The 27,824-nt window shown below is 39.3% G+C and overlaps 1 protein-coding gene across 1 annotated transcript; it reads right to left on the bottom strand.

Moving 5' to 3' along the window:
* Window positions 1-113: 113 nt before the first annotated feature.
* Window positions 114-27,824, bottom strand: WDR48 (WD repeat domain 48). The gene is made up of 19 exons (XM_075082260.1): window positions 27,712-27,824; window positions 19,651-19,791; window positions 19,235-19,313; window positions 18,880-18,962; window positions 18,615-18,744; window positions 15,209-15,297; window positions 14,236-14,337; window positions 13,645-13,869; window positions 12,142-12,216; window positions 11,692-11,794; window positions 11,293-11,390; window positions 9,528-9,635; window positions 9,053-9,149; window positions 8,396-8,491; window positions 6,130-6,235; window positions 4,634-4,721; window positions 3,987-4,063; window positions 2,758-2,950; window positions 114-2,134 (listed from the first exon to the last, which is right to left on the bottom strand). Exons 1-19 carry the CDS (start codon window positions 27,757-27,759, stop codon window positions 2,039-2,041), a joined length of 2,034 nt encoding a protein of 677 aa, XP_074938361.1. The 5' UTR covers window positions 27,760-27,824; the 3' UTR covers window positions 114-2,038.

The following is a 27,824-nucleotide window of genomic DNA, read 5'->3' on the forward strand; positions in this document are numbered from 1 at the left end:
TTCCATGACTCGAGGCTTCAAGAGGGCTCTGAAGCCCTCTGTAGCACAACCGCTGTGGCAACGGTCCAAGCTCTAAAATTGCATAATTGATCCAATACACAAAACAACTGGAAAATATTTTAACTAAAGCCTTTTATTCTATACAACTGTGAAACATCATTTACCCTTCTGGCATTGCAGACTCCTCTGTCAATCTTTCCTGAAACTGTGTTTCGGGATGGTTAGAAAAAAAAAAAAAAAAGAAGAAAAATTACAGCCTTGGCTGATTTCAAACAAAATTACTGGGAGCAATTCCAATGGATACAACGGGACAGCAAGACAACCAGGAAAAAAACCCAAACCCAAACAGCGCCTATTGGAACAAGCGTAGACCCTTGCTATTAATAAATACCAGTCAGGACAATTTATCATTAAAAGTTACAGCTCTGTTCAACCATTTAATTCACAAATATCACTAAAAATGTGCAGTTATAGCACAATTGTGTCAAACTAAGCGTACACAGAAATGGGGATTAAAAACTGAAACTGACTTAAAAAAAACCAGGGAAAAACTCATGCTAGCTTAGTTCTGAACCACACTTTTTGTTTAAGCAATGAGTTTGTTTAGCTAGGTTAAGAGTGCAGAAGGTAACGATTTGACTATTTTTTCAAATAAAATACGATGAAAAATATTTCACTTTTTGTTTGACCAATACAATCCCAGTAATATAATTTATTGGGACTTTCTTTAGGCCTCAACCTAAATCTTGATAGCAAGATACAGGAAGGGCAAGAGCATATGTCTCCTGAAGAAACTCGAATAATATACTGCCCTTTGAAGGCACTTGTGCTTCTGCTTCAGACGAAAGTCATTTTTACACAATTTCTTTACGAGGATTTGTAATTTGTTCTGGCTACAAATGGTTTTCTGGGACAGCCCCACATTTTCTCAGGAAAAGTTGAAATGCCTTTACCCCCTTCCCCCCAATAAGTTAAACTCTATAAAAGACTACTAGGAGTCTATGACAGTCACAGATTTTTTAGAAATAACAGTGAAAAGAAGATCCGCGTACATCTATAACAAAAGAACAACTGCATATAAAATTTCAGAAAAGAAGAGTAAGTATTTTTATATCATGAATATGAAATCTGCTGAGAAGTTTCTAAAGTTTAACATTAAACATATGGAGTTATTTTCAGAATGGTCTGAAGTTTTAACAAAATGTCACACAGTTTTGGAGCAGTTACCAAAAATGAGACTAGGGTGTCTTCAGGACACCTGGGACACAGTGCAGGAAGTAGTTATATATATATCTATATATTTAAAAAAAAAAAAAATCTCTTAAATTGCTGCAAAGCACGTTCGCTCTGTTATGATGCACAGCATCATTGGACTGACCCTGCTACAGTATTTATCTAGTGTTCTTATTCCGCGTGTCAACAGCTCTCTAAAGCAACGTCTGCGTTGCAGTATTAAAACGATTCTAATGTTAACCCTTCGTTTGCCATTCAGCGGGCCGACTCTCTCAAGTTTGCAGTACCTATTTTCTGTTGTTTTTCTTTTCCAAATTTCTTTAAGTGAGTAACCTGTGAGAAATCATCGTAGGAACTTTATGAATGGAATGTACTAAAAATACCTTGTGTGCAGTTCTGAATTGTACTGTGAACACAGCGACTAACGTGGCCAAAAATGGTTTCATATCAAGCATGAGCGGATGAGGATATTATGTTCTGGAAAAACAAAAGCAAAAAGGAGGAAGCAAAAGTCTGCACTGGATTATCATCCGTTCTCTGTACACCTCACACAACACGAACCACTCGGGGACTTCCCATCTCATTGGCTGAGACTAGGACAGACTTTAGTTTAAGTCATATAGATTTTTTTTCCTCTATATTACAGATCTATTAGTCACTTCAATTAAATGTATACTTTCCGTCCATACTGAGTCATTAGAAGTCTCATCTACCTTAGGGGTTCAGTGGGCTTCTATAGTACTACTCTTGGAACCAGTACAGTATGGTCAAGTAAGTAAGTAACCACTTGGGTCCACCTCTCCCTTCACGTTGACTTCTGGCGATAATGCAGCGTCAGATCACCACCGCTCTTCCAAATGAAGTGCTTTACAGTTCGAAGGTCCATATTCGGATCCAAAACCTAAACAGTAAAAATTCGTCTTTTATTCCACAAATCTGCTAGGCCGTCAGAAATTCAAAGAGAAAACACTCCAGTTGGGCAAAATAATCCTGTGGGTGAACTGGCATCAAAGACGGACCACGCAAAGGCTCAGATTTTTCAACAAGCAAATAAACCTGACGCGTTACTGAAAGATTTTAGCAATGTAACGTGTAAGGTCGCATTACAACCACCTCCTCAGTATTTAATCTTCATGCACTTATTACGCTTACTAGAGAATTCACGATTTTGGACAAATTTTAAACTCTGCTAGAAATGTAGAACTCAAAACATCCCAAAAATGCTAGAAATGGAACTCTGTGGAACGGTATTAAGTCCATTTGTTGAGTACAAGCAAGTAACCCTATACAGGCTACTAGTCAGACCAGATTAAACGGGCGTACTGTATGAATTCTTTGGTCTGGCTGCCTGCAGCTGCCTGAACTGGTGTCGGCAGGAAGTGAACACGATGTCAAAACATTTACTTAGTTTTAAAGGTAACAGATAATCCACAGCACATTTCAAGCTCAGTATTCAGAAATTCAGAACCGAGCCATTGCCAGACACTGGGTTTGTTCACAGGCTAAAACGCCCAAGGAATTTACCTGGTCCTGGCACAGGAGTTCAATCTTCTCCTCTGCTAGCACAGCAATGTCCTCCTCTTTTTCCTGTTCGCCCGCTTTTTCATTGTTGGAGGAGCTAGTTGTCTGAGACTCGTTATCCAAGTTTATGATTTTCTCATACACGTGTTCCATCACTTTTCTCACCTGAAGCATATCACTTGCTGACAGCCGGTCTCTATACAGGGTAAGCAAAGTTTACCAGGAAAAAACTTGAGAAACGATTTCTGATCTTCACAATACCTGAATCTGTAGCAAACTACCCAAGTGCACAGATAACCTCTTTATATTATAAGTTGAACGTAAATTTTCAGGATCATTCAGAATACCATGATCATAACAGCTATTTATCTGAAGATTCACAGAGCAAAAGGGACTCAGGGAAGTGGTAAGGTATTCAAAAGAGCAAGTTTAAATCAAGCCTTAGATGAAGCGTATTGTACACAACCGTCATTCTTCCGATAGAAAAGGGATTAGTAAGAGAAGGGCAGAGGATATGGAACGATAAAAGGGGGGTGACAGAAAAGGCTGTTCACCCTACTATGTTAACAGAAGGGCATTCTAAAGTAATAAGCAGCAGAAGTTTTTCCACAAAGAACACAAGAAGCCTGTGAAGCTCCTCTTTCACAGATTGTCTCTGATGTGAAGAATTGAATAAGACTTAAAGAGAAACTAGGCATTTGTGGAAAATACCAAAAACTCTTGCAGAAGTGGTAGCCATACACACTGCCTTCACACACTGACTTCATAACTGAGGACCTGCCTTGATTTCTATCCTAGGTAGCTCCCAGTTGCAGCTGATGTGATAGGCAGGCTATCTTGCACTCCCCACTGTCAGTTCTTGTACCTTTTCCTTTTAAAAAGCTGTTATTCATCACTGCTAGCGATAGGATGCGTAATATAAAGCTGTGGTTCTGAACAATGTAACAATCTGGGTTCCTCTGTCTTCTGATTAAATACCACAAACGACAAGGTCTGATTTCAGAACTTAGTTGTTGGACTTCTCTTAGCATAAACTTAAGCAACTGCCCATTGAACCCAAAAGAAGCCTACAGTTCTTTCAAATACTCTGATATAATTAATTGATGCTGCTTAAATGACTAGAAACTCCTACAAATTCATCAAACACAAATATGATTCTCCGGCGAGCCATTTTGATTTTGAGCTTGCAATTCTCTTTCTGCAGTTTTCAGAGTCAAACATGCATTACTTACTTTTTTAGAGTTTTGGCCCCTGATGATGAATGAGGCTGGAGGTAGAAGGGAATCTTATTGAATTTGGGCATATTTTTCTAGAAGGAAAAAAAATTGAAAGTGTTAAATCAGGATGAACTGTAATCAGCTCCTATTTCCACCAGCTGGAATGTGAAGTATTTTCAGCTTCTAATTATCAAAAACCAAGAGACATTCTTAATCAGCATAACCACAGCCAACTTCCAAATTACTCATGCTCCTGAGATGCTTCAATTTAGATGATGCACGTATCACCTAGTTTTTGAGCACAAATTATCATTTATTGCAAAAAAAAAAAAAGGTAGTAGCAAAAGACTGCAGCGACAGGAGGAGTATTCTCTGCTCCTAAGCTCCACGCTTGAAAAGGATACCGATTACGCACAGTGCTTTGAATTCTTTTTCTAAGACTTTCTGGCAAAAGATAGTGAGCAAAAATACCTTAACCGGACACATCAAAAACCAATGAAATCTCAGAGAGTCTTGAATATAGACCTTGAGACCATTTATTTGAAATACAAACCGCAGAAATTTAAGATGTCATTTCAGACCCCGTACAGTTAAAAAAAAAATTGTAATTCACCTTAAAAACCCACCAACAAAAAAGCAAACCCTAGACACACGATACTTACATCCACAGTGATGTCAATTACCCATTGTGGCACAGTTTCGTTAAGAAGCATAGATTCAGTTTCACCACCTGAATCCCGACATAATAACCTAAGACATACAGAAATATCCTTTGTGAATAAAACAATTATTGTAATGTGCATTAAAAAGCTTTCAGGAGCTTGAGCTTGGTTGGCCGGCCCTTCGCATCATCATATTTATTGGGGAAGTGATCGTGTATTTTCTTTAAAGGCCAGAAAAAGTGGCTGCAGGAAGACGACAGATCGCTAGAGCAGAAGGAGGGAGAAGTATCTCAGGAGACTACAGGCTATGGCACAGAGAAATCTAAAAAACTGCTGTGCTCGTGGATTGCGTGTGTGCGTGTGCTGAAGTACCAAACTGTCAGGAGAAGGGGAAAGGCTCCTGGCATAAAGCGATTCTCTTCTGCTTAGGAAAAACGAGCTTTGCATGTGAAGCGTCTGCTCAGGCCTCACCAAATGGGAAGAGTAAAACCAATTTTAAGAAATGTGCCCACACAGTGGTGAAACAAAGCCGCGTCTACTTTTATAAATTCCAATGAAGTATTTTGTCAGTGTCCTGCAAGCCCCCTTTTAGGTCCAAAAAGCGTGGCTCGCTCCCTCCAATGGTGTCTTTTCAGTCTTCTCTTGAGAACAAGCTGTATAAGACATAAGGTCCACCAGTACTGCATGGATGCAAATATTAAGCTCTTACACTGATACCGCAGGGAAAAAAAGATAATAATTTTTCAAAGCCAAAAAAGGTTCCCGTTTCACTGACCAATTCACAGGCTGCAAGGTACATAGTTTTGGGGCCTACTCAGCCTGGGAAACAAAACCAAATCAAACATCCCCCAGCCCTCGAATTTAAAATCCTCTACATCAGTAAATATTAAATGCTTCACGGTGTTTGAAAGCTTGGCATTTGTTCTGCCGCACTATTAAACTGCCTCTGATGTACCATATATCAGTTAGGCTTTTCAATGTAGAATGAAAAGAGAAGGGTAATCAGTATATACATGTTACAATCCAGAACCTGTCCTACCTGCCAGAGCTTCGCACCTTCTAATGGGTCATCAGCTGCAATTCTGGGAGCAGAAACCAACTCCCTAGTGAGTAGGATCTCCTGTCTGAGCCATTCGTGGTCAAAGACCAGCACAATAGACCCGTAAGAGAAGTTCTACAAGAATCTAAAGTAGCACAGTTTCATTCTAAAACCAAGTTTGCAGGAAGAGGGCACCCAAAAAGGTCTCATAGCTACGACATACAACTAAGAAAAATATACAGCTCTTACTGTTGTGAAACCCCACACCTTGCCGATGTTCAAACTCTCATGCTCAGGTGGACAACGCAAAATGATCACTAACAGCTGCTTATTTTGCCTGTCATGTCATGAATGTACAGTACAGAAGGGATGCAAGCATTACATCCTGATAACATTTCTGCTTGCACAAAGGAAGCGACTGTTTAGCCACTGAATTTACACTCTTGAGTCTTTATACCTGAACAAAGTGCGTCCTCCAGCCTCACCAAAAATAACTGGAGTATGTGGTGGCACTTGAAAGTATCCATTTCCTTTCTGGATTCTGTTCTCCTGCTCGCCATTCACTGTTGGAAAAAATAGAGAGAACAGTGAGACTCCACTAGGCCTCAAAACTGGGAATACATAAACCAAACAGCGTCCTTTCCACCAACAGCTAAGTATTTCATAAATTAACAAAATCATAAGCTTTGTAAAAAACAAGAAAATCACCATGTCCAACACACAGCAAGTGTACAGAAAAGAACACCAGAGAGTAACTAGATCAGTAGAGGTTTGTGGAAGGCCTATTTCAAAAGCCTTCGAGAAAGGGAAATAGAGCTCATGAGCCAAAACCCAATTACTAGTTTTCTCCAATTCCTTCACAGAATTTTCAGGATTCATCAAACTGAACAACACTAATATTAGAAATCAGCTAAAGAGATTCTCCTAAGACAAGACTATTTTTCCCCTCTACACTGACAGTACAGAACTCTGAAGGATGTTAGCTTTGCTCGTCTACCTGGATGCCAGATGACAACACAGTGTACTAGTAAAGCTCGGACTCACATTTCCTTGAAGTTACTGCATTCTACATTCCATTTATTTTTAGCTAGTTATAGCAGTATCATCTTCAAACACTGAAGAACCTGATTCCACATCAGATGGATAAGATTAAAAAAAAATCAGTATTATTTATGCACCTCGTGGACAGTGCAGCTTCTAGTCAGTCTGGTGTCTTGAAACACAACATAGAAGTATTTAGATGCCCTCCTTTCACTTGAGAAAGATCTCGATTACGCTGCAGCGTCTAATTTCTGTATTTGAACATGATGTTGAATTCAAGCAACCTAAGAAATTTAAATGGCATAATCTTATGAGATTAATAATTCCTTAGCTTTCCGACCAGCAACACACGTAGTGAAGAAAGGTCAAAAATCATATCAAGCAAAGAAACCTGGAAAGAAAATCTATTCTCTATTAGAAGGGATGAATATGATACTGAAGTTGGAGCAAGTGAAAAATCCTACGGTTTGAAAGACTTCTTTGTAACACTTCTGTTAACAATTGAGAGGAACAATACTGCACATATAGGCATTTATATATACGTGTCTATTCAAGTTCTTTTCCCTTTCCACAAATTTCAGTGTCCAACAGGTACACTTCATCTTCAGTCACTGTTCAGTGTCAGTTTCTTAACTGTTACTTTTGGGCAGGAAAATGAAGACTGATTCTGTACCGAATATTCTAAACATTCCACTAACCCACAACTATTCACAGAAATAAGCAGTGCAGCATCAGTGTTCCAACAATACAACAGCCTGACTAATACTTCTCATATATTGCCTGGCTCTCAAGCTGTAGGCCGCCAATACACAAGAGTATGAGAATCAGCAACTTTAGCCAGAAAAGCCTGCCAAGTGCCGTAACCCTCCGTGGAGGTCATTTCCAGAAGAAGAAGGTAGCTAACCCTTGGCACCATCTTTGTCACAAAATGGCAAGATGTTGCTGAACTTACAGGTTTCTTGATTGTATTATCTGTAGAAAGTAATTTCTTAATGACCGAAGACAAGACTGTTCAGCCAACTCTGGTGGGTTGAATTCATTTCAAAGTAACCCCCAAACTCAGGAGTTACAGCGTCTCTGTTATTCTGCCAGATTCTGCCACTATCTTACATTTTACACAGCCGTGCTTTTGATGTCATGCCTGATTAGACTTAGCATTATTACCTTAAAACACCACTCTAAGGTGGTTTTGTATAGACCTACCCCAGGTATCATTGTAACAGCCACTGAATATATTTTTTCCAATAAATCTTTCTTTTATATTGTTCACAATACCTAGAAACAAATTGGAATTATGTCAAGAGAATACTGGCTAATGTTGAATAACTGAACTATTGCTCTTTGCTGTCAATATCTAGGCTGTTTCTTTTCCAAGTCAAGCCTTAGTTTTGCCAGTAATTGTTTTTCATCACGGTATCATGTTTCTTTAACTTTAGAATCATCTATTCACCTACTTCTTTATGGACTAGAGTTCTTAATATTTTTGCTGATACCTTCAGAAGAGGAAAGCTACTCAGCAAATTTTGGTGTAAAGCAAATTTAGAAGTGTTAAAAAACGTTAGTCTATACTGCATACAGCGACAGGTGTCAGACAGCAAGTCAAGTTGTATCTGTAAAAGAAACGGAACTATACACAGAATGTAAGAACAAATCCTAAAAAAAGAAAATATTACAATACTAACCATGATTTATTTCATTCTCCTCTTCATCCATTGGATTGATGTGTGTTCTAGGCCAATACTCCAGAAGTGCTTGTAGCAGAAGCCCGCCAAGGTTTACTGTCAAGACACAGCGAGACAGAACTTCAGTTACATAAAAGTTACATACAGTTACGTTACATAAAACCCACTGGCATCATAATATTCTACATATGATTCACATGAAAACTTCCCCAAAAGTTGGAGTAGTTCTGTTCCCAAAACAAAGTATTTCTGGGCACAGAAATCTGCTTCTCACCACCTCGGAGCTGTAGGTTACGATCTTTCAGAAAAAGCTGATCTTAGAATCACCACCCTTGGGTCACTCACATGGTACAACATTCTCTAGATTAGGTAATAGTTCCAAGTTTAGGAATACTACTTTTTCCCTTTTGCTTCTTGAAGGTTTAAACCCAAGTTAAATAGAAAACATGACTGAAACGTTTCAGAAAGAAGCAAACGTTCTCATTGGAGAATTCTCTGGAGAATTTAGTCTCAAGAAAATAACCCCTAAAATCCAACCAGCTACTGACATATGTGGCGTTGGAATATTTGGAACACACATATGTTGGAATACATAAATACTGGAATTTATTCTGCTTTTTTTGCCTCAATAAAACACTAATATTAGCTAAAACTCACATTTTGGATCGGAACCATCTGGACTGCTAAATCCAGCATCCTTTGCTGACACCCAGGCTGCAAAGCAGTCACTTTCATCCAAAGTAATTGTCAACATCTGTTGGAAAAAGACCACCAGGAAGAGGAATGCAATAGTTGTTTTGTATTGAACAAGTCTATAAATTTATTTTGCTCATACTTAGCTAGGAACAGAAGCCAAAGAATTTCTAAACGCGTGACAGCACACCCTGCTTACCAGACTCTGTTAATTTGTAATTGCTATTGGTGGATTTAAACTGACCATACTGTTGCGGGGGGTGGGAGGGCAGAAATCTGTTATTCAGGTTAAGAACTGAGGTAGAATTTGCTGGTTTGCTTCAAAATAAATCTGACCCATCAGATAAATTATCATCTTTCTTCAAAACTTATAAGACACTAAATACGACAATATATGAAATACAACATTTGAACACCAGATTTAGGAGTTGTATCTCACCCCAGTTTTCAAGTCTACTGAGAACCAGTTTGGCACATACACCATTTTAAATCTCTTCTTAATTTCCTCTTCAAAATCTACTTTCCCAAGGTCTTCAACTTTACATGCCTGTACACCAAAAGAAATACACGAGGTTTTTATATTCCGAGTACTGAATCATATCAACACCTCAAGCCTTTTACTTGACTTCCATGCACATTTGCAACGACTACGGCTTACGATTTCACCATGAGTACTGAAGTCCAGAAACAGACACGTTAAAGGTTCAAATTTTTCTCAAAAAATGGAACAATACTTTGTGGTAAGTATTTTTTATTTTGTATTTATTATTTATTTCTGAGGCAGTGGCATCAAGCCTGTGGAAAGGTAGGGAAGTATCGCTTCACATTAATAAAAAACATTTTCCCCATCACTGAGCAGACAGCTGTCTTCTGGCATCCTCTGTCATTCTTCTCCCCATCAGTATCAATACTTCAATACAACTCTCCATCAAACACCAATACCGGTTGCGAATCTAGAAACAAATTCAGCTCAACTATTGCAATAGGAACAGCAGTGAGTGAATTTGAGCGCGGATTCTTTTTTGCCGTTTTAGTTTATCTGTTTTATTTTATACTTTTAAAGATCCTCAGGTAAGTCTGCTAACATCCAAATTCTTGTATTCCACTTGCAGAGTCATCTTGAAATCTGAAACTTGTGCTCTAGGCAAACTCTAAGGATGGTAACCTTGCAAGACTTATTTCCTCAAAATCCAGGAAAAGTTACAGGAAGCAAAGGCTGAGGGTACAGGTAAGGAAACCTCCCACTTTTCTTCCAGCGCCCTCAATAGTCTCAGCTTTAGAGGACAGTGATCCTACACATAAGATGACACTGTGACCTGGCGAGTAACCCCATCTCTGAAGTGAATATGCATTTAAACGTATCTAGGAGATGCTTCTGAAACCCTTACTAACAAAAGAGAGAGAGTTGAATGAAGGTACAAATTAACATTAGCATTTGACTTTGGTCCCGAGATCAAACACCGTACTTAGATATATACCAACTGTAAACAGAAAGAAAAGCTATTCACTTTTCCACAAAAGTCATATAGATCATTTTTAGTACAAGTCTACATTCTCCAAGTTAATTCCCTTCTTTCTCACTTCTGTCAGCAATTCAGTAAAAGTTAGACGGATATGCTTTACTTCATTATTGAATCTTGGCTGGAGCACCGCATAGTTCGAGGTGAAAAGGGGCCATGCTTTCTTGTGCTAACTTTCCTTCCAGTCCTGCCTCCCTGCCTGCTGTCTTGCCAACTAACAAGAGAAGTGGCGAGTTCACGCTCTCAGACTACTCCTCACGCTGCTGGTCAGCATGCTGGCTCAGGATCCGTGGGTTTGCAGCAGGACCTGAAGCGCAGGTTTCCCTTTTGCAGGCTAAGCTTCCTTACCCTATACCGTACTGCACTGGGCAGACGTGCCCCTGTGAGCCCTCTTTGAAACAAAGCCCAGTTGAAACAAACATTGCTATTTTCAGGAGAGAATTCAAGGGTCTGAATTTCAGGTGAATGAAGATGTCAATACCCAGCCTCACGTCAGGCACAGATGCAGAAAAGCTTAGAAATGCTCCCTCCCCTTTCAAAAAGCAATCTTTGCATTGTGCCTTGGGACAGAAAGACGCTTACTTCCTACCACAGGAATCTCATGCACTAAAAAAATATATTTAAAAAGGTACAAAGTAATTATTCATCCAACAGCAGACGTTTAATCTGAAATTGTATACTTACCTTCAAGACATCCCAGTATGCCACATTATTATTTGTGTCTTTGGTTAATATGTGTCTCTTGTCGTTAAGAATGTGGCACTGAATAATACTAGCACCCCCTAGCAAACAAACAAGAATTAAGGTCACTACAGTGATTTTTATTTTCCTCTAATATTACATTAAATTAAACCACGTAACACGACACATGTGACTGTTCTTTGGTTTCGCTATTTTATGTAAGACTTGGACATCATCAAGGTTTAAACACTATTTTAACTGTAACTAATGATAGACGATAACCACTTGGTCGTTGTTTCAGTTGAAATCATAGAATCAAGTAACTCAAAACTTGAGCCAGTCAAAGATCTATCACTTCTGCTAATGCTAACGGATAAGGTATTCTGGAAAACAGCTGTTTACCTTTTATAACTTGGTCAGGCTGTGTACACAGGGGTGGTATCGGATTGGTACAATCATTATCATAATCTCCAGATGCTCTAAAATTATGAATTCCCTTCAAAGTCTAAAGAAAGAAACAAAATAATGACACATTCATAATAATCTATAAACTTTGCTTTTATCTGTGAGTAACAGCTGCCAGCTCATGCTGCTATTTACACATTAACTGTCTGGTTCCAAATAAGATAATGTCTTTCTAAAAGCAGCATAAATAGATAGCAAAGGGGGTAATTCAAAGCTTAACATCTTTTGACCAATTTAAATGTTAGCATTTTACGATTTTTCAGAGACAGCTTACAGATCACAGCAAGTCACAGTCAAATTGCAAGCAACAGTCTAACAGTTCCCAAACAGAGACTGCTAGTCCCGTGACTACTTAACTGAATTCAGACTGTAAAATACACGACTTACCCATTTATTCACAGAGGACTTAGTCGTTGCAACCCAAAGTGCTGGAGGAGGATCAGCTGATCTATCAAGTTCCATCTAAATAACGAAACCACAGATACTTTCAGGCACGCTTAACTTAATTTTCCTTTGTTCAATTAATACTTTCTCTGTGTAGGCCTGCTCCCCGACTTGGAGGTATCTCAGAAATAGCACTACCTTCAGTTTACTAAAGAAATACAAAGTTTAAATGAAAAATAACTAAGCTGCAGTTCTTGAAACTCCAGAGAAATTGTTTCAAATACTCAACAAATAAATTCTGGTCGTGGACAACAGCAGATGCAATGTGCCTAGACACCCAGTATTTAAAGATGCTTCTAGCATGATGCAATCTTGAACTTATCAAGCCATCTGTTAGACGATATTTTCTGAATTACTTCGCATGCAAATACTTCACATGGTTAAAAAAAAGAATGTAAGAAGTTCTGTGCTAATTACAAAGCAGAACTTTATACGTTTGGCTCTGCTGTTACATTTCTTGGACAGCAACGAATCACTGTAGCTAAGATCTTAGAAGACCCTTTCTGATCTTTGTGCAGCTGACCATGGCTTTCATTTTCCATTTTGAACTGAAATTTCTCAGATTCTGATTTTTTCATAACTACACTAATATAACCAGGATTTTATCTGAACACACTAAGCTAGAGTTCACTCACAAGGAAAGCCAGATTGCTTATATACCGGTGTCTGTTTCGATTGCACATTCCTTATACACCTGCATGTTCTGAGGTCGCGCCAGCTGGACTTACACACAGCAAAAGGAAAAAAAAACCAAAAGCAGTATCTTCAAAAGACCCAGACTTGTGCATGCAGTTTTCTCCAGTTAACAAAACATCATGTTCAGGCATTCAAAAAAAACCCACAATAAATTTTACTCCTGGTTCCCATGAGCATTGCAACATATTCTACCACAGTGCTGTGTGTATATATTGCTGCTAAGAAACATCCATTTTTGTCTAAAGCCTTGCAAACGCTGGCTCAATTTCTTAAAACCTGGTAAAGCCTAGTAAAAACAACTTGTCATGTTTGAAGCATATTCAATTTCAGTAATATTTGAGTTTGCATATTTTAGGTAGCTGCCAGGCCTTATATCTTCTTCAGACAATTAATTTTCAGATGTAATTTAGGAGACAAAGCCAATATACTGAAAATGTGGTGTAGTAAACCCTTGTTACCCAATACGCATTCTTTTATCAACTTATACCTCAAGCCACTATTTCATTAGACAGCGTGCAATACAATTACATTTTATACTGTAAGGGTGGCTGAGCACTGGCACAGGTTGCCTAGAGAGATTGCAAGTCTCCTTGGAGACTATCCTTGGAGATATTCTAAAGCCATCTGGGCACAGTCCTGGGCAATCGGCTCAAGGTGGCCCTGCTCGAGCAGGGGGGCTGGACCAGATGACCTCCAGAGGTCCCTTCCAACCTCAGCCATTCTGTCATTCTCTGAATTTAACTCAATTACCTTAAGAACTGGTGCTTTTTCTTCACAGATAAGCACACGGATATCAGGATTTCGTAAATCTGTACAATAAATCTTCCTGTCTCTTCCTCCTGAATAAACATGAGTGAAGGCTTCATTGACCTGCAGAGCCCAAACACCTTCATCATGGACTCGATACGTGGCTATACATCTCTGCTGCCCAAGGGACCACAGGCGGATAGTCCCATCAGAGCTGCCTGAAAGACACTGAGCAACAACCATAAACTTAAATCAAGCAGGTATTTAAGTCTTTTAAAATAACTTTTCCGTAAACAGCTTTCATAATTCTTATGGTTATATTTTTCCATTAAGATGGTGCTGAACGAAGACTGGCAGTTAACAACTCTAGTCACAATTTCCAGACTTTCACGTAAACCACCCCCTCCGTACCTAGATGGACCTCTAATAAAACAGAGCTTTTACCCCCAGCCTCCCTCCCTTAATCACTAAATATCTGTAAAATACTTGTTCAGCTACCTTCTGTAATCTGTGACATAAAATAATTGCATTGAAAAAGACTAATAACATTTCTGTGTTCCATGAAATGCCTTTGTCTCAAGTTAAAGCACATACCTGGGTGCCATCTCTGTTCAACAACAAAGCTTTTACATTGTCCGTGTGCCCTTTGAGTTTCATTAGTTTCGCACAAGTTCTCGGGTCCCACACCCTTAGAACCTACGTAAACAGACATTGGATAACCAGCATTAACGTCGTTCTTCCCACCAGTGCGTCTTCTCTACAGAAAATTAAGTCTTTCCAACTAAACCGACCCTTATTCCAAACACGCAGACATCCAGCACCAAATCCATATTTTGTTAGAACAAGCTAAGACAAAACTGCTCTTATGCACCTCCAGTAATCAGATGTGATTTTCTTCCCTTGAAGAAAATAAAATTAAAATTTTTTCTGGCTTTTTCTGTCTTCTTAAGAAATTAAAGAATGGAAGTGACTGGATCGTGCGATACGGGTAAAAAAAAAAAGATTCTGAGAATCCCCTCAGATGCTTCACTGGTGTTTCCTATTTTCATTTTTATGTTGACTTGGAAATAAAATTCTCTCAAGGTTAGATTAGGTAAAAAAACTCACAGGGGACTTTAGGGTGTTTCACCTTCCTTTACAACAAAGAGCATGGGCTGTCTCTTGGGAGCACCTGAACTTCATTAGCTCGCTTCATTTCCCACCTCCTGCAGGGGTCTTGCAAATTGCTGGCACCGCTTCTTTCTTACCTGTGGCAACTGCTTCCATTTTTATAATCGTCTGAGTATTGTGCCCCCAAAAATCAGAGCTCCTGGGGGGAAATGTAATGATCTCTGACAGAGATGATCTGATTGTCTCTTCTGTGTATTAAAGCTATATGGATATATGCACATCTTCAGACTGAGGCAGGGTTTTGTATTCTACACTTACACTCCCGCTTAAAAAGAAGGGTCTATCCTCACTACTAAAACCACAAAAGCTGCTACAGACATGACATTGAAAGAGAATAAAATAGTCTTTGCTAAACTTTGAACTGAGGTGGAATAAGCCTTACCAGATTTTTGCTTACCTTTTCAGTGGACCCTGATACAATGACTGTTCCCATTTGATTCATTGCAAGGCTGTAGATAGAATCTTTGTTCCCACTCAGGGAAGAAGCTATTTCAAAATAAAATTTACGTTTTCAATTTTAATGTTGTCATTTGAAAAACATACTTATTTGCTCAAAAATGGTATTTTAGGGTATTTAATATCCTTTGATCCCTGAAAACAGTGCTGCTCTACCCCATACATACAGTTCCTTAAAAAAAAAAAAGACTGTAGACAACATATTGCTAGGAGAACCCCATCCCAATTCTTAATTTACCACCAGCATAAAAGCAAAGTAATCCCTCAGAGTTACCATCATTACAGTCCTGGTGCCCTTTTGGCACGACAATTTAGTACCATGACCATCAAGGTACTCTCGCTCTTCTCAACTACCTTACTAGAGAATGATACTTTTATGTCCTCTTATAATACATAGCATTTGGATTTAAGTGCAGAGATTTTTTTCTACGCCAAGCAGCAGTAAAATTCTACATTATATATTAAAGGCTCTTCTCTTAGTTAAGCAGAGACGCATGACTGAAGTTACACTGCAGCGCTGAAATGAGTTACTTGAGCACTGATGCTACCCCTGCATTTGGGAAAACCATATGGCAACTCCTCAGCATCACAACTGTCATCAGAGTTGAGGAATTCTGTGCCTTCTAGCCTAATCTACTTTTGGAGAAATTAAAGTACCAGCCCCTCAGCTGGGAAAAGCACAGACACAGCAAATGGAAATCATCTATTCAGAGAGCACCATTAGGCATTTCATCAAGCCTCAAAACCATACGATCAGTAGCCAAAAAGGCTGAGAATAGCAACAAACAGTATTGCCAGCAAAAATGTGAAACTTTATATGATTTATGTATATTATGGAAATAATTTTCTAACACAGTATTTGTGACCCAATACCATAAACATTTTGCCACAGTGGAAGAATCACATAGCTTTACTTTTGGGTCCTCTTAACCTCTAGCTACTGCTATTCAAATGCAAACTTTCAAACAAAATCTATTATTTGTAGCCAGAATAAAGTCATAGTCTTCCACCGTCCCCAGAGAGTAGTTGAAGGCAAAAAGCAGAACTGAAAACTCTTGAAGGTTGGCCCACTGTTCTGTTCAACAACCATAATAATTTATGAAAGGCTAATCTACAGGGTTACCACAAACCGGCTATCAGGAATGGAAGAGAGAATCCTAAGTGTACAGAAGCAAAATTTATGCCAGAACAAAAGCAAAGCTCGACTCTACCCTCTTCTGGCAGGGACTACCTCTCAAAAGCAAACTCTCTCCACTTAGATTATGGCTAAGCTGAGAGACTCATTAAAAATAGGCTTCCTTTTAATGTTGGCTAGGTACATTGCTCCCCTGTATTCAGATAGGAAATTAATACACAAGAATGATCTTCATTTGCACTCTGAAAAAAATCAATATTGTTTGAAAGGACTGAGGAAAACCAGCTTCTTTAAGGACATATACCGTGTTCTTCCCAACAGAAACACTGTTAGTTGGGAGCACTAGAAAGAGAAACAACTCCCCTGCTTTCCCTCTCTCCCCCTTGTGAGGCATTACTGTTCTAACTCTAGAAATGCAAATTTATTTCTGTCATCTTAGAGGTAATGCTTCCACCTCTGTTTGATCTTGGGCTCAAAACAAGCAGCAGCTCCTCAGCACTCTCCGTCTCCCAATTATGATTCGCTTGAATCATTTAGGTTCTGTATCACTGTTGCGGCGCTCAAGAAATCCTTTTTTTCTTCCTCCCATAACCAAGTTTTCATGTGAGCCAGCAAATAAATTTTTCCTTCAGAAACTCCCTGTTCAATCAGAAGATAGCAGAACTTACAGCTATCAGCAAAGTTTGGTGATAAAATAATTCTACTTTCAGGGAAAGAAAACTTCCGAGAAACATAAATCTACTCAGTTATGTGCAGCCATGTGCCATCCCTCTACTATTCTGCAGTCCCACGCAGCTCACTAGGAGCCACCCCTCTTCTGAAAACTACACAGGCATGGCAGCATAAGGCTATACTTGAATTAAAAAGCCCCATAGACAGAACAAATGCAAAACTGACAGTTCTGTCCACCAGATGCACCTTTACTTCTAGAAGCTACCAAATCCTTAAAATTAACACACCTTTCAGAAACAGCCAAAACAGTAATGAAAAAACCCACACCAAAACAACCATATGCCTGCCTCTTATTTACAGTCACATGTTCCTCAAAGTTCTTAGAAGACTCTTGTGCCGATTCCAAACTTTAGTTTTGCAGATTTTTCTTGAGTCATTCCTAACCTACGAATGAGGAAGCGAGTAGTCTTATTTAGAAGATTCAAGTGTGACAGTGAAGCAAGACAGTACGTTCTTTCCCAGCGCATACAGCTGAGACTCTGCTGCTGTTTAAAAACGTATGAAACACCAAATATAAAATAGAAGAGAGCAGTCACTTTGAATGCAGTTTTTCTGATCTACCTACAGGCAGCAAAACACACTGTGGTCAAACTAGACCTCTCTCTGAAAAAATATATTGTAAAATAGCCAATACAAACCAGGATGTGATGACCAAGATTTACATTATTCACTAACAAAATCTAACTGAACTTGAAGATTGGTGTCATATTTCCCAGAAGAGAAACTTTACCAGCTCTATCTTGACTATTCTAAAAAAGCAGTCCTGGAATTGCTCTACAGGGAAAGATCTCATCATTTATTGTAATGTCTTTATTAGGACAGAGAAGCAGGAGAGACCACTTAAAAGATGATGATGGCATTAAGGATTAACCCTGACAAGTAGAATCTACGGACAGTTTCCCCTTGTGTTCTAATGTCTAACTAGTGAGCTAGATCTCACTAGTATGCTATCCTTCTGTGTAATTGTGCTTAGTATTACTTCACAGTTTTTTTTAATCTAAGTTTATCTAGTAACCTTATTCTTCTGACAGATTTGATAAACATATCAGGAGCTGTACTGCACTTTTTGCAGCACCTATATAAACAAAAACCCTCAAAAAAACAACCAAATTATAATACACCCAAAATACACTGACAAATAACCTAAGGGAAATAATCTATAACGGGTTAGTTGAGGAGCAAAAGGCTTCTCAGGCTAAAGCTGTATCAAGTTTCAGAGAATACCAGCACATCACATTTCAGGAGAAAACATTCAGTGACCTGCCCCCTATTGTAAATGCCACGACTGTTGGCTGCTCTAGATTTTCAGCTATTATATAACGCAACAAATGGACCGATTCCATACTAAAACCACCTTAAAATTTCTTGCATGTTTTTTAATGTACACACAGAAACAGGTATCTATAGTTTTAAATTGATCTCACAGATTATGCTACTCAGTAAAATGCACTGCATTTGCCTCCCCTCCCGAGGTACTTACTTGTTACGGTGTTATTTGAGGCAGTCAGTGCTGTTAAAGTATTTACATCCCAGAGGAATATCTGTCTGTCCAGCCCGGCAGATGCTACCAGTTCTTTATCTTTTGCATATGCTAAAGCTTTCACGTAATCCTAAATTAAAGTAAATATAACAACATCAATCAACAACATTATCCATTTGAAATCTACACCTTAATATTTAAAAGCCGGTCAGTATTTTGACTGTCAGTATTTTGACACACAGTATTTACAGATAATGTTTTTCACCTTATGCGTCCTTAGTGTTGACATGCAAAATCCCTTATGCGCATTCCACACTTTAACAGTAGTATCTGAAGAAGCAGATATCACTAAATTGGAAAGAATAAAGAGTAAACTTTAATGGCTTATGTATTACTTTAGAGCACATTCGTACTACTCTCATTTGCTTTTTGAAAAGATTAAAAGAATCAGTTCTATACACATTTACATTTTCATTAAATCTGCTTACCCTATTTAACAAATTTAAAATATACATCAAATTAATTTTACATGCTAAGAAAAGACGGAAAATAAAGCAGCTGATAATATACTTGTATATGCAATTTCTGAATACTGTAGTTTCAAACACTTAAGTACTTACATGTTTTACCATTGCAGCAGAGCACAATGTCATTTACCCAATCTGTGTGATGTTCCATAGATGCTATGTAAGGGTCTTGCTGCAAATTAAGAAAAAAGTTTGTAAGACCTCATCACAAATGGAAGAGATTGTGACTATCAGATCACAATCTGACTGGGATATTTTCTTCAACCTTCAAATGGGTCAAAACTCGCATAATGCAAAGTTGCTTGAAGTCACTACTCCAGAATCTTTTTGTGGAAGAACTATACAGCTGTGTAAGGTACCACAGTATCAGCAATAGCAAAATGATTTTCCTCCCATAATAACTGGCAGCTATTAAAAAACAGTATCAGATGTACATCTGTAGGCAGCTTACTAGCACGCTAACTTGGAAAAAAGTAGGTTTAGGCATAGGAAACCCTCTCATGACCTACCTTGTGCTGATTGACACTCCATATCCGTATAATAGAGTCTCGGCCTGCTGTGAAGAGTCTATTTAACGCTGGATCCAGCTGAAGTGCATTTACTCCGTTTCGGTTATACTTCTCCACTTCATCTCTAATCACATAGGAAACCTGAAATACATTTACACAAATTCAATTATAGTATTAAAATATTGACTTGGCCATAAAATCCCAACATTTAATTTCATCTTTGTGAGGTTCTTGGGTAGAAAATATTAAGAGCTTTACAAGCATTAAGTAAGTCCGTCAGTTGAAGAGTTACCAACACCACCTCGGTCATTTCCCCCTCCCCCAGAAATGGGGAAGAATTATAGAGAAGGTATCAGCAGTGCTAAACTGGAGCCCAAAGGATTATTTAATCATTACAACTCAAGCTTAGTCTCAGAGAATCCTTAGCTCAATTCCCTGCTCTGCACAGATATTTTGGGTGATCTTAGACAACACACCCAGTTTGTGTCGCACTTCCGAAGCAGGGTTCATAGTCTCTGTAGCTGGGATGACACTGTTTCGCAGACTCACAAGGGACAGGATGTGGGCACTAAGGATTACAAAGCATTGAAAGACTGCAGATACAAATTCTAGCTATCTATTTCAGGGGTCACTATTATTTTGAAACAATTTTTTAAGAACAACCTACTTTCTAATATAGTCAGAAGCACAAATATTTACGTCTCTTTCAGATAAATCATTCCTTTAGTTCCTTCTGTCTTTGACAGTCCTGTGTGTACCAGTTATTTCATTGTTTAGTTCAGAAACACTAAAAGGAAACCTCTCCATTATTACTGTTCAGCAAACACAATTACAAGGCAGCGCAGTTTCTTCAGAGCTACCCCATTCACACTGTGCTGTATCTGTCCTGATCACAGGGTTTACGCGTTACCATGAGGAAAGCCCTCACACTTAGAGAAAAGGAGGGGAAGCTGCCAGCTATGCCTCTGCCCAGATTCTGTAAAATATAATCAGAACAACAAGGTAAAACTTTAGGCTTGGTATAATCCAATCTGCCCACAGCAGGAATCACTTGGATACATAAGTACCTGTGTTTTGAAAACTCTTTCAAGGAGTAGTCTTGGGCTGGAGATCTGAAAGCAATTTTTCACTCCAACAAATGCATTATAGCAGTATAAAGAAAATGTTTTCCAGATCAGACCTCAGTTACACACAATAAAACCAACAAATTAAACAAAATGTTCAGTCATTGAACATTTACAGCATCTCAGATTCTGCACCACAAGAACTCACAGGTCTGCTTGGTGAACGTGGGCAACACCTCAATTGAATTACCCCATCCCAGTGCAGCACAGTAAGATAACTGATGCTTCTAGAAGGCATGAATCCAGTCCTACTCTGATTTAGAAACAGCTGCAACAGCTCTATAGACCAACACTAGAGGATCAAAATTAAGAGCCTCCTGAATCCTTCTGCCCTAATACTCTCCATTACCATTCCACAAGTCCATTTCCTACATTTGTTATGTCCCAATGCTCTTAAAGCACTCCTTGCTCACAGCCTGTTACCTACTCACAGTCCTTGTGCAGTCACACAGCTTTTCCTAGGAGTTGTCTCCTAATTTCCAACACTCTCAGCTTCTCTTACCCATTCCAGACTCATCCATAACATTCTCGCTATCCACGCTCAAGTCTCCGCCTACACACAGCATCAGAGATGTTACTGAGAGAAGACACCGTCAACCACGCATAATATTGTTATGTTAAAACACTTCAAATGCTTGAAGGTTTGGGGTTTTTTTTGTGACGCAGAGAGCAAGATGTATGTGCAACTCCTCACCTAGGCTTGATCATATCACACCTACATTGATAGAAGACCTGCACGGACTACTTCAGTGAAAGAACGTTACAATGTCAAGGTTTAACGTGATGCAAAACACAAGGCAAAGACATGGCCTCAAATTCACGCTGCTTTCAAACTCTTTTAATAGAGCCAATGAAAACACTCAGTTAAAAATACTAAGTGTGAGCAGATAAGACATAAATTAAAGGAACTCAAAACCTAAAGGTCAGTAGATCAAATCTGATGTTAGTTACTAGGGAGGACAATCTCCTCCTGAAATAGTGTCAGACTCAAGATCAGCAGGGGCCCTCCAGCTCTTCCTTCTCCAAACTGCTAGCAGGATATTTTTTGACAAATCCTCAATTTTTGGATTTGTTCCTCTTCTGTCAGTCACCTCCCATATTTGTTATATTTTCAGGTATAATATAGAGTTCTTTATTCCACTTCTAAGTAAGGCTGTCAAACTGTTAGTCACCCAAGCATTTTGAGGAGCTTTTTGCTCATAATAACGTTACTTTTTTAATTTACAGGACTTCAAGTAAAGAACAGCCCTAAACAACTATTTTAAAAATGCAAAAAAGAAAATGGTGGCTTACTCTAGTAAATAAGGTATTTATCATATACGATTGATACTTTCATGGGACTGTGGAAGTCGAGAGTCACATTTCTACATTATTCTTGACAGAATTAAAGCCATTTCATAATTTCTTAAAAGGCAGTGGATAAAAATTTCCTTGCTAAAGTAAAGAACTAAATGTTGTTCTTGATACAGAAACTAGCAGTGAAAAAAGCTCATAGAGATTAGATGTAGTAAAATAATTGTCACTTTTTGCTATAATGGAATTTACATAACTATTAAATTTCCATCTAGAAGACCTTAAAACTATGGCTGTCAGCTCAGCTGGGTGCTGCTTTGACTGGGGAAGGCTGAGAACCATTTTCCACTACCTCCAGTACTGAAATATTCAAAGGAAGGTAAAATTTCATTTGTCCTTTATTGCTTTTTATAACTTCTACACATGAATTCAATCAAACATCTCTTGGCAAGTATTGCTTATATTTTAAGAGAACTGAGACAGAGAGGAATTCTATTTTTTCAGGGTTAGTGAGTCTGTGGTAGATCTAAGAGTGAATGCTAGGTCTCAGTACCAGTTCAGCATTAAATATAACATCATCCTGCTTTCTTCCTGTGAGAAACTTGACAAAGTCACTCTGCTGTAACAACTGAATTAAAAAAGATTAAAATCTTATTTCTTATTGTTCAAAATTTTTTGTGTGTGTAAAGAAATGACAGCTTTGATGGAAAAAAAAGATAGCAAAACAACAAAAAATGCTTGACAAAATTACCCAGCAGTGACTGCTAATGTTCATAGAGTTCAACCAGTTACTTTTGTCTCTCCTCAGACTTACAATTCTAAAAAGTTTTACTTTCCATCCATAGAAGGAATAGCATACCTTTCCCGATAAATGGTCTTTAAAAATTAAGATATTTGAGTAAGGGGGAACAGAAATCCTTATTGTATAAAGAATAGGTTATGATCGTTTTCTGCACGTCACGGGAAGAAACTGTGACAGCCATTTTTCAATGATCAAGGTGGTTCTAATCCAAATTAGGCATGTGCTCCTTTAAATTCCTTTTTTTTAATTTCTAATACTAAAAGCACAAGGGAAGAAAATTAAGATAAAAAAATGATTTTGTGGTCAGCCAGTTTATTGGATACCACGCCAATATTTTAGATGAATACTGCTATTTGAGCAGTTAGGTAAGGACAAGAGAAACCACTTCTCATGATGAGAATATGAATTGAAAATGGGGACAATGGCACAAAAATGGACTCTCCAACTCTTATTGGAGGCATGATGACATCCCAGTAACTGTCAGTTGCTTACTTTGGAAATACTTAATAAATTGATGATCTCATCCAAAACAAAAAATATTAAACGGTCCACTATTGCAAACCAGTCACTGAGACTGAAATAAACATCTTATATATTAAAAAAACTAGAACAAGACACACAGACTATGCGGCCAAACTAAAATAACCTCACAAGACATTTGCTGTGCACCACTTGGTACCTGTTAGAAAGAGAGATGTAACACCAGAAGCACCCAGGCTGGTATTCAAATACATTAATTATATATTAACACAAAGGGACAAATCAATGGTTCCACAAAAATCTGTTGGAAGGCTGTTGAAATGCCTCTCTTCACACAGGGAACTTAGAATGGATTAAGAAAAGCAACAGCAACTTGATTTAAAAGCCCTGACGCTTGTGCAGGAATGGTGGACAGCAGGCAAAGACACTAAACTGGAAAGCTCACGAAGATGAATAGAGGAAGATTGCTGATAATCCACATGTGGTTCTCCAAAATATTCTTATTTTTGGGAAGAAAGGTCAGAAAGTGTTTGTTTGTTTTAAATTTGAGTGTCACTGAGTATAGAAATATAAGAACTATTAGTAAATACAGTAGCTATACAAAACAAATACAAAATATAAAGTATACATTCAAGTACGTGTGTACACACATATCTACACAATAGAAAAGCCACAAGCCTTTGGCTGAGAAGAAATTACTGTAATAAAATTCAACTCTGACCAGCAGTACACACTTCTTTATCGCTCCAGATAAGGTACTGTACTCTGCCTGGAGGGGACTGTGAAGGTCACCAGGAAGTCCTGACTCCAAGCACCAAACGGCATTCACTTCAAACAGGGCAGCCCAGAGCACATTTCTGCTGTGTTCGCGGCGCCGATTCAAAAAAGTCAGTTGCAAACCACAAAGATAATAATGATGATGATATAGATCATAGTCGTTTTATTGCCATGATGGTCTGGGAGGGGAAAAACTTGTGGGATATGAAATATTTTAATAATGACCAAGGCCTTTTACATTTATACTGCTGTAGCTTTTATAAACTCCCATAACAAACAGGAATCTTTCACTGGAGCAGTGCACAAACATTACAAGGTGAGGGACCCTTGTTACAAAGAATTTGTGGGGCTCAGTACCCCAAATGGATCAGAACTAATCATTGTAATGACTATCTAAGAGTTCCAGAGATAAAGCTACTGTCAACAGATACGTCTCAGCACAAAAAGCCCTGTGATTTTCTTCCAGGATCTATGATGTGCTTCCTTCATGGATGAGTGTATCAGCTGATCTGAAACCTTGTTACCCTTGTTACATTTCACATCTTATAACAGACTTGTCTTAATACATCGGTAGAAGCTGCTTTTAAAAATACCACCACCCTGTCATGGTGGAGGAGACAGAGAACAGCCGAGCTCTGATGGCACGCACTCCTTGTTTGTAAGGAGATAAAAATTTTAAAGACACAAATGCCATTGTGAGCAATTAAAAAAAACCTGATATTTCTCAAAATCACTGGAAGGATTCCATGAGATCTGACAGGAACTGCATCAAAATGAGAAAAGCAGCAGTCGACTACCAAAAAAAAAAAACCAACCAAGCCTTAGTGTCTTGGTAGGACAGATGCATCCCTTAAAATAAGTTTTAAAATTAAGAACATATTGATATTTGAATTTTTATAAGGTGCTCCAGGCCCTAAAATAAGAGGAATGGAAGGCATTATGTAGTTCATTTTATCCTTTTACAATGGAATCAAGTTGCTGGATAATGGTTTGCTTAAGTATTAAATATAAAAAAGATATAAATTATAAATATGATTTATATATTCATTATATAAAATATAAAAAAGTAAAATCTAATAAGTTACCGCATACAAAATCTGGTGTGCTTCTAATAAATGGTACTACTAAAAAATGGAGTAGCTGAAATATTTTCTAAATGTAAAGGGCTTTTGTTTCACTACTTTCCACTTGCTGTCATAACACAGTATTAGTGCAAATACATACGGCAAAGTCAGTGCAAAAAGATCTTATTCTGTACAAGACTTAAAGACAAAAAGGACTTAAAATTCATTCAATAATTTCATAATAAAGATGCTGATCCAGATCACTTATGGCAAAATTCCCACACTCTATCAGTAGGTTTTGAGTGTGGGGATGTGTTTATTCTGGTCAAGCAGCGAGTTTGGGGGAGAGGTTATAATGCGACCCTTCAAGGGCAGCTACTTGAAGCCACCTGCAGAAAAGTGGCTTCATCTTGACTTAATTCACAGGAACATCTGCAAGCTACAGCATATGGCCAACTGTTTCTCGTCAGACAGCGGTGTCTGACACACCTCTACGTCCCCATTCCCTCCCCAAACCAGACAGCTTTACTACTGCAGCCTTCAGACGTGCATAGCTAAGCTTAAGAAACACCAACAGTGTGCCGCTGGGCATTTCAAATGCCTGGCTTACATTTACGTCATTAAACTTACCTTTTTTTATGCATGGAGTTTATTTTGAGGACTAAAACATCTATTCTGATTAAGCTCTTATAAACATAAAATTATACGCAGAAGCACCCTAAACTGACTCTTTTGGACGGTTCTGCTTACCAGTAAAACAGGTGCATCCAAGATAATAATAGTTCTGATTTCCATAAACTTCAGCCAGCTCTCCTGCCATGCAAGGAATCAAGTTCCTCCATGCCCAAGAGGCATTTTTTAAAAAGCTTCTTCCCCTTAGCCTCATAGGTTTGGGAGAAATTTCTCCTCCTCTCTCACTCTCAAAAGCTTGACTTAGCAGTACAATAAATGCTCAGCCACTGGGAAGCAAGATAAATCATTAGTGGTTTTAACTTTACATCAGTGGCTGGATACAACAGCTGCTTAGAATTCCATTACATGAACAAAATCCTGTCTCTAACCAAGTAGGGGAAATAACAAGAAGTGCAAGAAGATACCTAGCTTCTACTCAAGTCTTTATATATGCTTATAATGTAACCAAACTTATTCCCTGCAGATCTAGACTTCAGTTTTCTGGCAGAGACACAGATCAGTGTAGCAGTATATGAAGTGAAAAAAAAAAAATAAAATTGCATAACACAATGAAAGCGGAAAAGACGACATCATAAACCAGAACAAAACCATCTGTAAATACAAGCTTTTGAGTTAAGTAATGTTTGGAAAAGGAACGTAGTAGTAAAAAATGAAACAATGTACCCTTTGATGCATGTTGCTGTCAGGGAAACAATACTTCATAAAGAAATAGGGCTACATCAAAGAAATATCTAGTTATCATAAAATCCCCCTCCTTAGCAGAGCAACCTGCAAAAACTTGTTTACGGCACAGGCAACGAAGTCAAGAGAAGGGATATTATAGTTTGGATTCTTCGTATATTAAAGAATGTCAGAGGGTTTTTTGGAAGGGCAAGGGAATTCTTTATACGGTATTGATCGAGTGTGTACCTTAACCATAAAAACACTAAAGGCTATCAAGAAGTGCAGGTTTCCTCTGTGTGATAAAATGCAAGAAGTGCGTTCAAAAACCAAACCCACCTCTGTTTGGAGGGATCCTAATGCTACTTCAGGCTTAATCAATATTTCTCTTGATCACAGGGGATAGATACAGCTGAAACTTGCACTTGCCCCTAGAGATAGGCAGCTCTGCACATTGATAAAGGATTAAAGCTGTTCCTTAGAGAAAGCTGTAAAAACGTTTAAAGTGCTGGCAGTATCACAAACAGGACCGAAAAAGTGGCGGGCCATAACAGAACCATTTTCATGAGTTTTACTGTTAGAAGAGTCGGCACATGAGCCCACACCGCGCGGTCTGACGTCTCTCAGGTGAGCTAAGGAAGCGGACACCCACCAGACTGACTACGCCGAGGTCTCGCTTTAGGAAGGGCTTGAGCGGGGCTGGAGTGGGCAGGCGGGGGGGTGGCTCAGCTCTGCCTCCTCCGGGCTGGGGAACCGAACCCGCCAGGCCGCCGTGCCACGGGCGGCCGCCCGCCCCCTCCGCGGGGCTGGGGAGCGCTGCGTGGGGCGCGGGGGATGCGGGGGAGTCCCCCAGCCACCGCAGCGGTGTTGGGAAAGGGAAGGAGGCGACTTCATTGCCATGGAAACCCCCCGTCCCCAGCTGAGCGCAGCCGGTGCCACAGCCCCTCAGCGCCGGGCGGCCGCAGCCCCCGGGGGGCCCTCGTCTTCCCCCGGGGGGGGCCCTCCCGGCCCGGCGCCCTCCTGCCGCTCCCCGCCGCTCGCTGACCCCACCCCCCCCCACCGCCCCTCTCCCAGGCCGCCCTCCCCCTCCTGCTACTGCTGCCACGCCGAGCCGTGTCGGAGCCAACGCCCCCCCCCGGGCCCTTCCGCCCCCTCTCTCCCTCCTCACCTGCACTTTCCGCCGCCCCGCCGTGTTCTGCCGATGATGCGCCGCCATCTTGCATGTTGACACTCTGATGTCATTTCCGAGGAGGACGAGCCGGCCCGGAATTCCCGCCCCCC

The sequence above is a fragment of the Phalacrocorax aristotelis genome, chromosome 2 (assembly GCF_949628215.1).
Source record: "Phalacrocorax aristotelis chromosome 2, bGulAri2.1, whole genome shotgun sequence".
NCBI classification, from domain to species: Eukaryota; Metazoa; Chordata; class Aves; order Suliformes; family Phalacrocoracidae; genus Phalacrocorax; species Phalacrocorax aristotelis.

Coding starts and splice junctions, on each gene's coding strand:
- WDR48 (XM_075082260.1), bottom strand. CDS start 27,759: ATGGCGGCGCATCATCGGCAGAACACGGCGGGGCGGCGGAAAGTGCAG. Junction 19,314..19,650: donor GGAGTGTCAATCAGCACAAG/GTAGGTCATGAG, acceptor CTTAATTTGCAG/CAAGACCCTTACATAGCATC. Junction 8,492..9,052: donor AGATGGTTCCGATCCAAAAT/GTGAGTTTTAGC, acceptor GTGTCTTGACAG/TAAACCTTGGCGGGCTTCTG.